The sequence below is a fragment of the Notothenia rossii genome (genome assembly GCF_949606895.1).
Source record: "Notothenia rossii genome assembly, chromosome: 6".
Classification (NCBI taxonomy): Eukaryota; Metazoa; Chordata; class Actinopteri; order Perciformes; family Nototheniidae; genus Notothenia; species Notothenia rossii.
In genome coordinates, this window is record NC_136909.1 from 54477330 (window position 1) to 54491635 (window position 14306).

At 42.3% G+C, this 14306-nt stretch overlaps 1 protein-coding gene across 1 annotated transcript in view; it reads right to left on the bottom strand.

Moving 5' to 3' along the window:
- The window catches only part of shtn1 (shootin 1), an 82953-nt gene that overhangs the window by 26199 nt on the left and 42448 nt on the right, over positions 1-14306 (bottom strand). Inside the window, exon 5 of the mRNA XM_079686864.1 lies at positions 1267-1441. Within this exon, the coding sequence (XP_079542990.1) occupies positions 1267-1441 (175 nt within the window). The remainder of the gene's footprint in view (positions 1-1266; positions 1442-14306) is intronic.

The window sequence follows — 14306 nt, forward strand, 5'->3', positions numbered from 1 at the left end:
CTGAGAATAACATGTTTTCTGATGGATAAAAGTCTAATATTAAAATAAAATGCTAAAGCAAGTCTGAGCAGACGAGCAGTTTTCACAATGCTGGGACTTTTATTGACCTCACCTTTGATGATAAAAAACAGCTGTTCCTGAAGTATTCTCCCTTTAAACCTTTATATAGTTTAAGTGTACATTTGTACAATAAGAGTGTCCTATGTGTTGCCAGACAGGAAATGGATTTGACTAGCTGTCCATTAACGTGAAATGATGAATGTTCAACATAATAAGCCCACAATCTTATTTCTGAATGTAATCATCTTCTGAATCAGAGTATATCATTTGCAAATGGCATGATTATCTCTCACTTATAATGCCAACAGCCTTGAACAACATGATGGGAAAAGCATCATGCTGAATGAATCCATTACCACCATAGGTATAATTACTGATTGACTAGAGGAACTAACCATGACATTTCCAAGAGGCGGCTGGAGGAGAAGTATCCTGAACATACTCTTCAAAGTTACTGCTAACATACTCTATGCACATGCAAGCAATGCATACTTTTAATGTAATGCACTGTGGGAGATTTGGCATGCTTTGAGTAATATATGAATTGAGGCTACTGTAATACAGTATAATGAGGAGTATTGCCCTTCAATCCAAATGATGAAATAATCCTTCAAACTGATGATCATTGATGGACTTATTTATCAATGATTGTTAGAACTTCATTGTGGAATATTATTTCAGATTTCAGAGATATTCATTTAATCAGATGAAGATTTTAAGGCCCAAACTGTAAGCTGATAAACTTATACATGTGACTGTGTACGCCATTTCTGAGGGGGGGGGGGGGGTGGAAAGACTTTTGCCAACGCTTGTAATTTAACTTATCATATCTTACACTGCTCTGTAACTTTTATTCATGTATTTTATACCTGTGTTATTCTGCATTAGCTTGTTCTATGTTTATTGTATTCTTCGCTTTTTAATGACTGTTTTTCAATGTCATTTATAAAGTGATTCTGCTGCACTATTTCTTAATGCTCTTAATGTTTTTCATTTTTGTAAAGCATTTTGAATTGCCTTGTGTTGCAAGGTTCTATATAAGTAAATGTGCCTTGCAGGACTTCTAAAATACCCTCTAAAACCTTGAACTACTTTAACAACGCACACAACAGTGCACATCTTTTGGCTGTTTGTGGCTTGGGTCTGGCTTGCTGGTAAATGTGTGTTTTTATATACAGTTCATCCTGGGCTGGAGACAGGTTATACCTGAGATGTTGCTCTGGCACTGGGGGGAGGGGCAGAGAAGGCTGTCTGCATGTCCCTCCTCCTGCTCCTCCTCCTCCTCTTGGTCCATGAGGTTGATCTCAGTGATGATATTTGGGCTGAGGTGGGGCAGCATCATCATGCTCTTCCTCTTCAGAGAGCAGTTATGACGCTTCAACTGCAGTGTGGAGGCACAAAGAGAAACAAGCACCTGTGATTCTCATAGGCATTATATGGAAAACTATTTAAAGAGCTACATGACATGTTTAATATCAGTCAAATAGTGTTCCATTGCTGTATGAAGCACTTTAGAAAAGTGTTAACTCTTTAGATGTCAGTCCCTCTGCTTCTTACCGGCAGGAATATTTCTTATTCTTCCCCCCTCTGTGTCTATGCTTGATTACAGAAGTGGGATTTGGTTTGCAGGTGCCAGGCGGTTGTCAATACCAATCAGCTGGGCTTTAAATACTGGACTCCAACTCCCCCAAGCCGTCAGGTCGTAGACTCTGCTACACAGCTAGTTGGTCATGTTCTTGTCTATTTTTTGATACTCCAGTTGTTTATCCAGGTCTCTAATACCTGTTCCATGTCTCTGCAGTCATCCTGCCTGACTCCTTCTTCTGCCCCCTCCTGGAAAACTCTCTGGATTCCTGCCCCCGTACTTCACCTGGATCACACTCTGGACCATTCAAATTTAAATACAACATCAGTAATCCTGTCAGCAAATTACAATAAACATATTTCTTACTTGGAAGCAAATCCCGATTTTTGAATTGTTAAATCAATTTTAGAAATATATGGATGTAGTTTCCAGACTTTTTTCTACTCATGCCTGAGGTCATATATCACCATATTACCGGTCATAGCAGCATTCCATGTGTATCCTCTGCTATAAGGTTGTTGGAGACTTGTATCATGCCAGATATTCATCCGAGCTACAGGGTAACTTGGTGAGGGTCTGTGTCAGTTTCTCGTCATCTCCTCACTGAGGTCCCACAGGGGTCTGTCCTGGGTCCCCTTCTCTTCTCAATGGACACAAACTGTCTTGGCTCTCTCATTCTCTCATGGCTTCTCCTATCATAGCTATACAGATGACACACAACTGATTCTGTCTTTACCCCGGTCTGAAACACAGGTGGTCGCACGTATCTCTGCTTGTCTGCTTGTCTGTTGGCTCACCACCTGAAGCTCAACCTAAACAACACCTAACTGCTCTTCATCCCAGGTAAGGACTCTCCCATCCATGAGCCGTCCATCAACATTGGCACCTCGGTTGTTTCCCCGACTCAGACTGCAAGGAACCTGGGCGTGGCCCTGGACCACCAGCTGAACTTCACTGCTAACATTGCTGCGACACCCCGATCCTGCAGATACACACTATACAACATCAGGAGGATACGTCCCCTTCTGTCCCCTACTGTCCCAGGAGGCAACGTAGGTCCTGGTCCAGGCTCTGGTCATCTCGCGCCTGGACTACTGCAACGCCCTCCCGGCTGGTCTACCTGCAAACGCCATCAGACAGCTGGTCTTCAACCTCCCCCAGTTCTCCAACACTACACCACTCCTTCGCTCCCTCCACTGGCTGTCAGTGGATGCAAGAATCCGCTTCAAGATCCTGGTGCTGGCCTACCGTGCTGTGAAGGGATCAGCCCCTTCCTTCATCAAGGCCTTTGTTAAACCATACACTCCAGCACGTGCACCCCTTATACCAAAGCAAATTCCTTGTATGTGTAAACCTACAGGTAATGAAGCTGATTCTGATTCTGAACTCTCTGCAGAAACTGTCTTGGAAGGAAGAAGGAAGTTTGTTGTTCTGTGTGTTTGTATTTATATCTTAACATGTTTACTTATTGTTGGTTCATGCTTGGCATCATAGAATATGAAAGTCTCCCTCCATTGGGCGGTCCATAGGGACTTGGCTTGGCAACTGGAAGTCACCAGTTCAAGTACCGGCAAGACCAAGTGCTACGAGGTGTCCCAGAGCAAGGCACTGTTCCCTACACTGCTTCCCTGGCGCCGTTCATAACGGCAGCCCACTGCTCCCAACACTAGGATGGGTCAAATGCAGAGAAACCATTTCATTACATAGAACCTATACTGTGTAATGACAATAAAAGTGCAAAAAAAAGATTCTGAGTCTTAGGGTTGTAGGTGTTTACACATTCACTCATGCCTGACAGAGTAGTAATCCAACATACTGTATCTTACAAAAGCCACTTTTCTAATACATGCAGATACACATGGTTGTATTTCGTCCTGCACATGTGTAAAGTGACAGTGTGCTGCAGTGCCAACCCAGTCTCACAAAACGTGTAATAACTACGTATTTCAACAAAAACGCCTCTGAAATTGTAGGATCCCTGCGTTTTTTTTCACCATTCATTCCTGTAGGAGCCACATATGAAATATTTTTCTGTGTTTGTTACAACACTTTTTTTTTTAGTCACTATAGGTGGTGGGCGTGTAATTGGATTTGTGTGGTGACGTTTGTGGTTATATCCGGTTGCTTTTACCTGCGCACTTTGTAATAGATGGAGGGTGAGTGAGCTAGAGAAGGAGCATTTTTGTTGACCGCAAGCATGCATGCACGCGTGAAGGAATATAGGCCTACGCATATGGATATAGAATGTTTTTGCTTTGGAGATAAAAGGTCAAACGTATACTTTTGGAAAGACTTAGTTTTTGCGCGTCCACAGTGTTTTTTCTCTTGTTTAGTCCCTCGCAGCACTTTGTTTAAGATTACTGCCGCAATATTAAGTCAACAAAAAAGACTTGTACCACAGCGTGGATCTACGGAAATCGAGGATACGGAGATTCCTAGGATCAATCTGTGACGCTGTGGAATTAAAAGGAAACATTGAAACGCCGTGTTCGCCGCTGTATTGGAGAGCGGCTTAAGGAAACTTCAGCTTACTGCCGGGAGGATAAAGAAAGACTGACGGACAATCCACACAGCATCAGGAGCGAGCGGTATGCAACTTATTCATTCATGCTGTGTAAATGTTTGTGAGAACACAGTGTGAATAAGTTACTGCTGCGTGTCCATTGGGGACTGACTTGTTGCTTGCGTGTGTTGGTTTGTGTCACTCGAGGTTGTGTGGATTGGAGCATTTGTTGTTCATTCATTAAAACATTAAAGGGATATGCCAATAAGTGGATCAAATTCAGATGTCAATGTGGCAAAAATGGATGAAGAAAAGAGAGAGTCGATACTCACTGCCAAGGCTTTGGCAAATAAAATGGAAAAGCTTCAAAAGGAACGTCAATCAAAGGTTCACAAAATGAAAAGTGTGATTAAAACAATGAAGGATCTCATGCAAAGGGATGCCAACGCCTCACAACTACAAACTCAACTTGAACATTTAATTCAACTGCTTGAAAAAACCAACCTGTTACACAAGTCTGTAATTCCTCTTCTTCCTGCAGACGAACAGGAAAAACAAAATGTATGGTTTGCCAAGACACTGAAATACAATAATGGATTTATCGACGATGTCAAGCAATGGCTTTCTGAAACTGGGAGACAACCAAGCAGCCGAGCAGCACCATGTTCCCTCTATCGAGATATCTGATGAACACCAGCAAAGTATGTCTCATGTTTCAAAACAATCTGGGAAAAATGTTGAAACTTCTGAAGCACAAGATGAAATAAAACCAAGCGACAGTGTTTCAAACATAGGAGGATTGGGTCTTGCAAGCGGAGCTCTGCAGGTCCAGTGTTTCAACTACATCATCATGCATCAAAGCTGAGGCTCACACGACCGCTCTCATGGCACGACAAATGTTACTAAAAGACAAGCATGCATTGGATGAACAAGAGGAAGAGCTCAGGAAAAAGAAGGAAGAGCTCAGGAAAAAGAGGGAGCAACTGGAAATGGAAGTGGAAATAGCCGCATCAATGGCTAAAATGAATCTGCTAAGAGGCTCTGGAAGATTTCGTGCTGCAAGTAACACATCTGTGAGTCCCAATGGCATGCATTCTTATTTGGAAAGGGGACGAAAGGAAGCCACACTCAGTGCTGGAGCAAAACCATTTGTGGCTAACACAAACAGGCCTACAGATGGCCAGTCTGACATACAGTTTTTGCACAGAGAACATGAAGCAGAATATGGACATCTGCAACATCAAGCCACAAGAAGCTCAGAGGCCAATATACATCAAAGTTCAACACAATCACATCCACAGTTACAGCACCAAATCCATCACCCAGCAGCACTGGCACCCAAGCAGCGGTGCTCAGAATCCTTTAATTAATGTCTTAGAAAGACAAAATGAAATCACATCCATGTTGGTTCAGCAACAATCTCTTTCTTTTCTGCCTAAAAGAGAAATTCAGATTTTTGATGGCTCTCCGTTTCAATATCAAGCATTCATAAGAGCTTTTGAGCACAGCATTGAGGAGAAGACTCACAACCCTAAAGCCTACCTGTATTTTCTCAAACAGTACAGCAGGGGGCAGCCTTTGGAGCTTATCAGAAGCTGTCAGCATAAGGCCCATGACAGAGGATATGCCAAAGCAAAGGCTTTGCTACAGGAGCATTTTGGTAATGCACAGAAAATTGTTTGAGCTTACATGGAAAAGGCTCTTTCATGGCAGCCAATAAGAGTAGAAGATGTGCGAGCTCTGCAAGCTTACGGTCTCTTTCTGAGAGGATGCTGCAACGTCATGGAAGAGTTTGAATACATGTGTGAGTTGAACATGCCTAGCAATATGCTAGCCATCATAAAAAAGTTGCCCTACAAATATAGGGACAAATGGAGAACTCTGGCCTATGACTTACAGAAAAGGCAGGGCCAGAGAGCTCCATTCATGGATATTGTTAACTTCATTGAAAGACAAGTGGATATTGTGAGCGATCCACTGTTTGGAGATATACAGGATACTCCACCAGCAGCCAACAAAGATGTGAGGAAAGCTAAGTTTGAACCTCGTTCAAGGATGAGGGGAAGCAGCTTTGCTACTACTTTTACAACAGCGGAAAATAAAATGGAACCTGAAATAAGAATGCAGGAGAGAGGCTCACTAGGTACAAGTGTTTGCCTGTTTTGTGGAGGTGGACATACACTGGATCTGTGTTTTCAACTGGAAAGAAAGGCTGATAGTGAGAAAATCGCTTTCTTAAGGGAACATACTGGTGTGTGTTGTGGATGCTTGTGTATTGGGCACATGAATAAAGACTGCAGGAAACGCCTCTCGAGCAAAGTATGCAGTCTGAAGCACCCAAGCATACTTCATATCTATCAGAAAGAGAAAGAAACTGACACAATGCAAGCTAAAGGAAAAGCTATAAGCAGTGCTCTGATCTCCGTTCAGTCCAGTGGTTTTACAGGGGCCGGTGAGCCAGATTATACTCTCTCCATAGTGCCTATTCAAGTAAAGTCTAAGAAGGGACATGAAACATTCATAACATATGCCTTCCTGGATCCTTGGAGTTCAGCATCATTCTGCACGGAGCGGCTGATGAACGAACTGAATCTCAGGGGAAGAATAACAGACATTCTCCTTCAGACAATGGGTCAGGAGAAAATAGTTGGAAGTCACATTGTTTCTGACCTGCATGTGGCTGGATTAGACAGCAGTCATTATTGTGAGCTGCCTAACACCTACACCCAGAAAACTATGCCAGTTCATCAAGGCAACATTCCTCGGCAGAAAGACCTTCAGAGATGGCCTCACCTGAAACACGTAATGATTACTGAGATTGATTCAGATGTGGACCTGTTGATTGGGAGTAATGTTCCTGAGGCACTGGAGCCATGGGAAGTTATTCGGAGTGTAGACGGGGGCCCATACGCAGTCAAAACTATGCCGGGTTGGACTGTCAATGGACCTCTCAGAGGAGACAGGAGTAGTTAAATTACTTGTGGACAGCCAGATGTCACTGTCAATAGGATATCTGTTGCAAACCTTGAAGATCTGTGGAAGCAGCAGCTAAAGGCTGATTTCTCTGAATGCAGTCAGGATGAACAGATGGGACGGTCAAGAGAGGACTGTCACTTTATGGAGTACGTCACAAAGTCTGCTAAGTTGATGGATGGCCATTACTGTATTGGCTTACCTTTAAGGAAAAGGGATGTTAGTATGCCATACAACAGGAGAGTAGCAGAACAACGTACACTGAGCCTCAAGAGAAGATTTGATAAAGATGTTTCATTTCATGCTGATTAAACCGCTTTCATGAATGACATCCTTTCAAAGGGCTATGCAGAGAAAGTGCCAGTTGTGGATCTGGAACGCAGTGACGGCAGGGTATGGTATATACTAGGGATGTGCATCTCCATCACTGAGGCCGATGCAATGCGCATCTCGATAAGTTGCCACGATATGATACATTAACGATACATTTGAAACACTAGGCGATGCGATACGATTTGATTCAACATTATGCGATTCAGGGCGATACGATACGATTGAACACGATGCAAAAATAATGATACTTCAATATGGTACGACAGAGTATTTTAGTTTTATTCCTTATATGCAGCGAATCATACATTAACAAAAAGTGCTTTACATATTTTGGTTCTCTCTACTAGTACTGCGCATCCCATCATGCTGTTTATTTTTTACCTTAAAAAACTCTCCAGAGTACAGTACAATTATATAACACCTCACAGTTAAACAATTTAAGGATGCATTGCCCATGATTAACAATCTGCAAATAACAACGACCATAGTGTAATGCCCATACATCTGCCAGCCTGATGTGCTTAACACTCATTCATAGGCTAACTCACCAGTGAGCAGAAAGCGGTGGTTTCTATATGAACAATAAAGAATACAAATAACCTTTCACAAACAGCTCTATCATAACTGCTTACAGTAAGGAAGACATTTAAACTATGATTGGCCATCACAGGCTGCTGTAAACTAAACACCACTCTCTGACAGAACACCTCACTGAGTGATTTAACTCCTATGTCTAACTTTCAGGTTTCTCTTTTCAGCCGCAGACCCCACGTCGCCTCTTTATGTGCGTCGCTAAGTTCCTCGTACTGCTTGTGTACTTTAAAGCAGCTCTGCATCGTTTACAATTTGCGAGCGATTTTTCAAGTTGACCGTCTTTCTTGAACAATCCGAAGTGTTGCCAAACGTTTGATTTGTAGGTATTTTTCGGTGCGCTGTGTTTCTCTTTCTCCTCGACTTCCATGTGTGTTGATAACTGAGACTCTCGGCCTCCATCGTGCGAAGCAGAGATCAAAGATCATCTCTGCTGAGTGCTGACAAGATGAGGGGATTTTATATGAATGAATTGTTTTTTTTACCGATGCAAAGACGCCACAATCGATGCATCGCGAGTTCAACCCAAACTCTTTCAACCGGTGCACTCGCATCTTGAACGTTTATGCCGGTGCACCGATGCAAATCGGTGAATCTTAACATCTCTAGTATATACCACACCATGGTGTATACCACCCAAAGAAGAAAAAGATCAGGGTCGCATTTGACTGTGCAGCTACATTCCAGGGAACATCGCTGAATGCGCAGCTCAGGGACCAGATCTTACCAGCACACTGGTTGGAGTCATGACAAGATTCAGAAAGGAACCTGTTGTACTCATGGCAGACATTGAAGTCATGTTTCATCAGGTTTGAGTACCAGCTTAGGATTCAGATCTGTTGAGGTTTCTCTTTTGGCCAAATGGAGATCATCATCAGAACTTAAAAGAGCACAGAATGGTTGCACATCTGTTTGGAGCTACATCGTCGCCAAGTTGTGCTAGTTTTGCCCTTAGAAAGTGTGCAGAGGACCATCAGGAGCAGTTCAGCCCCAAAGTAATCAACACTGTCCTGCACAATTTCTATGTTGATGATTGTCTAACATCTGTGGTCTCAGAGGAGGAGGCAGTGGCACTCTATCATGACCTTTGTGCACTTTGTGCTCAAGGGGGCTTTCATCTCACAAAATGGAATAGCAACAGACGTATCGTGCTTACTGCTATACCTTCGATGGAGAGAGCGAAAGAAGCTAAGGATCTGGACTTGGATAATGACATACTCCCTGTGGAAAGAGCATTGGGCGTACAGTGGTGTGTTGAGTCAGATGTCTTTAAGTTCAAGATCATGATCAAGGACAAACCCATAACCAGAAGAGGGATCCTTTCCATGGTCAGCTCAATATTTGAACCATTAGGAATATTGGCACCTGTGGTCCTATCAGCCAAGATGATTCTTCAAGGCAGAAGAGAACTTGGTTGGGATGATATTATACCAGCCTCAGCTGCACAAGAGTGGGAAAGTTGGCTGAAGGAGCTCTGCAATCTCGAAGAGTTTAAAGTGACCTCTGCTCAGCTACACCACCTCGCAGATGCAAGCGAAGACGGCTATGGAACAGTGACTTACCTGTTATTACATACCATCAAAGGACAAGTGCACTGTGTCTTCATTATGGGAAAAGCTAGAGTGGCCCCAATGAAACCAATAACCATCCCTCAAATGAAATTGATGGCTGCCGTGGTTGCAAGTCGTATGGACAAGATGTGTAGGAAGGAGCTGCAAATGCAACTTAAAGACTCCATATTTTGGACTGATAGTACTTCCGTACTGAAGTACATCAGTAATGAGACCTTAAGGTTTCGAACCTTCGTCGCAAACAGGGTTTCAAAAATACGCAGCGCATCAAATCCATCTCAGTGGAGATATGTTCCCACCGCAAGCAATCCTGCCGACTGGGCTTCCAGGGGAGTCAAAGTGGAAACGCTCCTGAAAGATGACACATGGGTGTCTGGACCTCAGTTTCTCACTGGACCTGAATAACAGTGGCCTGTGAACCCTGATGGCTCTGAAATGGCACCAGAAGACCCTGAGGTCAAGATAAGTCTGAATGTGAACGCTGTGCAGGTTGAAAAAATGTTTATGCTGTAACCCGATTGATCAATCACTTCTCTTCTTGGATCCACCTGAAGAAGACAGTTGGTTGGATCCTTAGGTTGAAAAACCTGCTGCTGTGCCTTAGTCGGAAGAGGAAGCAATTGAGTCTGACTCTTGCTCAGTCTGGCTTGAATAAGGAACAACAAGACCGAGAGATGAAAAAGGAAATGCAGACTATCAAGACTCAGGTGGTCTCTGGTTTTCTTTCTATTGAGGACCTCCGAAAAGCTGAGAAAGAAATTATCTGCTTTTGCCAAAGAAAAAGGTTTCGTGATGCAATCAAAGGCTTGCAAAAGGGAGAAGGTGTGAAAAGGACTAGTCACATCTACAAGCTCAACCCAGTACTTGAAGATGGTGTTCTGAGAGTGGGAGGACGTCTCAGTAGAGCAGCAATGCCTGAAGAATCTAAACATCCTTCTATATTGGCAAAAGACCTTCACATTTCTGACATCATTCTACGGCAAGTACACCAAGATGTGGGACACGGTGGTCGTAACCACATTCTATCTGGCCTGCGACAAAGATACTGGATTCCTGGTGCTAGTGTGGCTATCAGGAAAACCCTGTCAAAATGTATTGTTTGTCGGCGACTAAATGGAGCTCCAGGAATGCAGCAAATGGCAGATTTACCTCGAGACAGAGTTTCTCCAGATGAACCTCCATTCACTCATGTTGGAGTTGACTATTTTGGACCTTTTGAGGTCAAGCGAGGAAGGAGTACAGTTAAAAAGTATGGTGTTCTCTTCACCAGGGTTGGGTTGTAACGGAATACATGTAACGGCGTTACGTAATCAGAATACAAAAATCAAGTAACTGTATTCAGCTCGCGTTACATCTGAAAAATGAGTAATCTGATTAAAGTTACTTTCGTAAACCTGAAGTGAATACATTTTGGATTACTTATTGGAATTATTGGTGGAAAGATTTCCTCACAACATTTAATATTCATTACTAAAGGTACAGCCGAATCATCACAGCCCACAAAACCTATTACCACCGTAGATGGACCAAAAAAGGGAGCGTTTGAAAAAAAAGGGGCGGGTCCGCTCAGTGAAACGATAACAACGAAACATGGAGGAACAGAAGTCTACGTTTAAATCGTGTGTGTGTGTGTGTGTGTGTGTGTGTGTGTGTGTGTGTGTGTGTGTGTGTGTGTGTGTGTGTGTGTGTGTGTGTGTGTGTGTGTGTGTGTGTGTGTGTGTGTGTGGTTAAAACACATCAGCCTGCGGTCGCTCTTTAGCCTTACTAATGATTATTTCTGAAGGTATGCGTGAAAGGCACTGCACGGCGCGCTCCTCTTCTCAGAGGCTGAGTTAACCCTCCCGCTGCCTCCTGGCGCTGCAGAGATTTCATGAAGTGAAGGAGGTTTTCCTTCTAAAAAACATCTGTGGGCAGCAGATACTGTGAGTGTCACGGACATGAATTCATAAATCAAGGCAGACTGGTGCACACACTCTCCTGTTTTGCCAATACGGTGCTTAAACAAATATAGCTCTACACCCCTGGCCGAAATGTCCTTAAAATGAAGTCCAAGTTTGACATTTTAATTCATGTCCTGCCAACACTGGCAGGACAGAAGGCGACACGCCCGTTCTAAGCCGTGTCCCTCACTCCTCACATCCCAAGCTGCATCCCCAAAAATTATGTTGTTACATCGTTTCAACTGTTTAATGGTGTTATCCTTATTGCTACCCCCTTCCCCGTCAATTTATAGTGTTGGTCCACAGCGCGAACGTATTAGTTTAACAAAATCTGCATCTAAAATTGTGGCATAGATACGTTATTTTCCCCTGTGCAATTCTCCAACCCAGTCTCACATCTCACATCACTTCGTCATAAACAAATACCGGAAACAGACCGAAAATATTTTTTAAAAATAAATTAATACTGTATTGCGAGTGTGCTTGCTTTTTCTTTTTTAAACAGTTAAACAACATAACAGAAATAATATCGATAGCAGCGTCCCTAGCAACCACCTTGGTAACAATGAAAATGTTGAATGGACACAATTTCCTGAAATAATCTTCGTAATAACTAGCAAACTAAAGATCATGTGCATCCACTGCACACATAATCTGAAATAACAACTCATATTTCTCGCATCAAATGACATCAAAACGCATTTTAATGGCCAAACTAACCTTAAAATTGGCATTTTCCACCGAGAATAAAACGAATGTCGGCCATGTTTTGTTTTTTCTGCCGGGAGAAATTTGAAGATCACGTGACATAGACGCCAGCCATTGGAATGAATGGTGAAAAAAAACGTAGGGATCCTACAATTTCAGAGGCGTTTTTGTAGAAATACTACTTCCCAAGTTGTGGACCAACGTAGTTATTACACGTTTAGATGTGAGACTGGGTTGGCAGTACAGGTGCACTTTGTTGTCTAGCTGCTGGAAAAGATCTGACATCTCAACTTTCTCCTCAGGGTTTAAAGTTCAACCATCTCTTTTTTCAATTTGAGCCCTGAGCCAAACTCCATGTCCATCTTTTAACAGAGGAACCTCAGAGCCTAACTGTAGACTACACTCTGTTTCTTTCAAAAACTGTATAAGGAATAAGCGTTGTTGAAAACAGAAAGCCACAATGAAGTGACATTTAAAAGTCTAGAACTTTAAATAAAAAGCCTAGTATAAAGTAGCGCTTGTAAAATTCATGTTATTCTTTTAGTTAATATATATATTTAATATATGGTATTTAATATTGTATAATGACATTTTGAAAAGACAGATATAAACAACTGATCACTTGAAAGCAGAGAACAGCTTTCTGAATGTGTTGGACATGATACATTTGCAAAGGTAGTACAAACACTCACGTGGTAACATTAAACTGTTCAGAGATTAGACTCCTTTGAATGGAAAATGATTGCATAGATATTACGCGGACCATTAGTATAAATAGTTTGAGTGAAGAGGACGAATACTCAGTATACCTCAGCACAGATTACATTGTGCAGCCACATGAACAGCGTATGGCATATCCCGCACATTGTCCCAAATAGATGACATGAGTCCTATGAAAACAGAGCCTGCATCTTACAGCGCTTTCATTTCTGAAATCTGCATAAAGCGACAAGTGTGCTTTGTATTTAGCTGGTGGAAAACAGGCAAAGAAATAAGGTAGCGGAGCGACAGACAGATGAGATGTTGTTGATTTCCTCTTTTCTTTGGCCCTGCAATCAGGCAAAATGACAGGACGCATGCAAGGCAATGATAAGGTGTGAAAAAAAGGCGCACAAGCAGACCCCAAATAAGCCAGCAAACATTTCTCTTTTCGATGTAATCACAGTTTTTTGATGCTTCATGTATTTGCATCTAGCATTTCTGTGCACCATGTTTTTCTGTGTCATTATCACTTCTAACACGTATTCTTATGTGGTGTTGCCTTGGAAATTATTTGCAGATTGATCATTTTTACATGAAGCATACACACTTAACTTCCTTGATGGCCAATCCATTTCTTAAAGTTCAATCATCGGATGGCCATAAGGAGAGCATCACTAAGAAAAACCTGAATGAAGCCTGAGGAAGGAGATGGGTGCCAATTATGCAGAAGAAGAGAAGAGAAAGAAAAGTGCCTGGAGAGGAGACAAAAAGAGGGATGGAAAAGGCGCGCCATTAAAGAAACATTTATTAATGGCATCCCGGTGGGAGCAGATTGCAGCAATTCCATCTTTTGATGATGCCCTTCAGACTGCATCTTTTTTTCTGAAATGCAATCAACAATACATAACATGGAATCACATTCTTTTGGTAATAATCTACAATTCGCAAGAGATGTACATAAAAAAGTACATACTCAGACAAATCAAGGATGACATAGCATCAAGCTAGAACTTTCAGGAGGTCATTGTTAAAAAGTCACAGCCCCTTCATCGTAGCACTGGATCGCACATCAACAGAAAACACCGTCTGATTTGACTGGTTGCAAATTGCTAACTCCCTCCAATTACCTTTTACATTTAAATGCAGAGGAGTTAAGAAATTGCTTCTTTGAAGATTTGTCTTGGGAACATTTGATATGCGCAATTACTAGCATAAAGTAGAAAGAAATTAATACAGAGTTTAATTTTGTCAGTCCTCCTCTGGAAACACCCCCTTATGTATCTTGGATTTGATTGAAATGTAAGTGAGTAACAAACTGTCAGAGTGCATCTGTGATTATT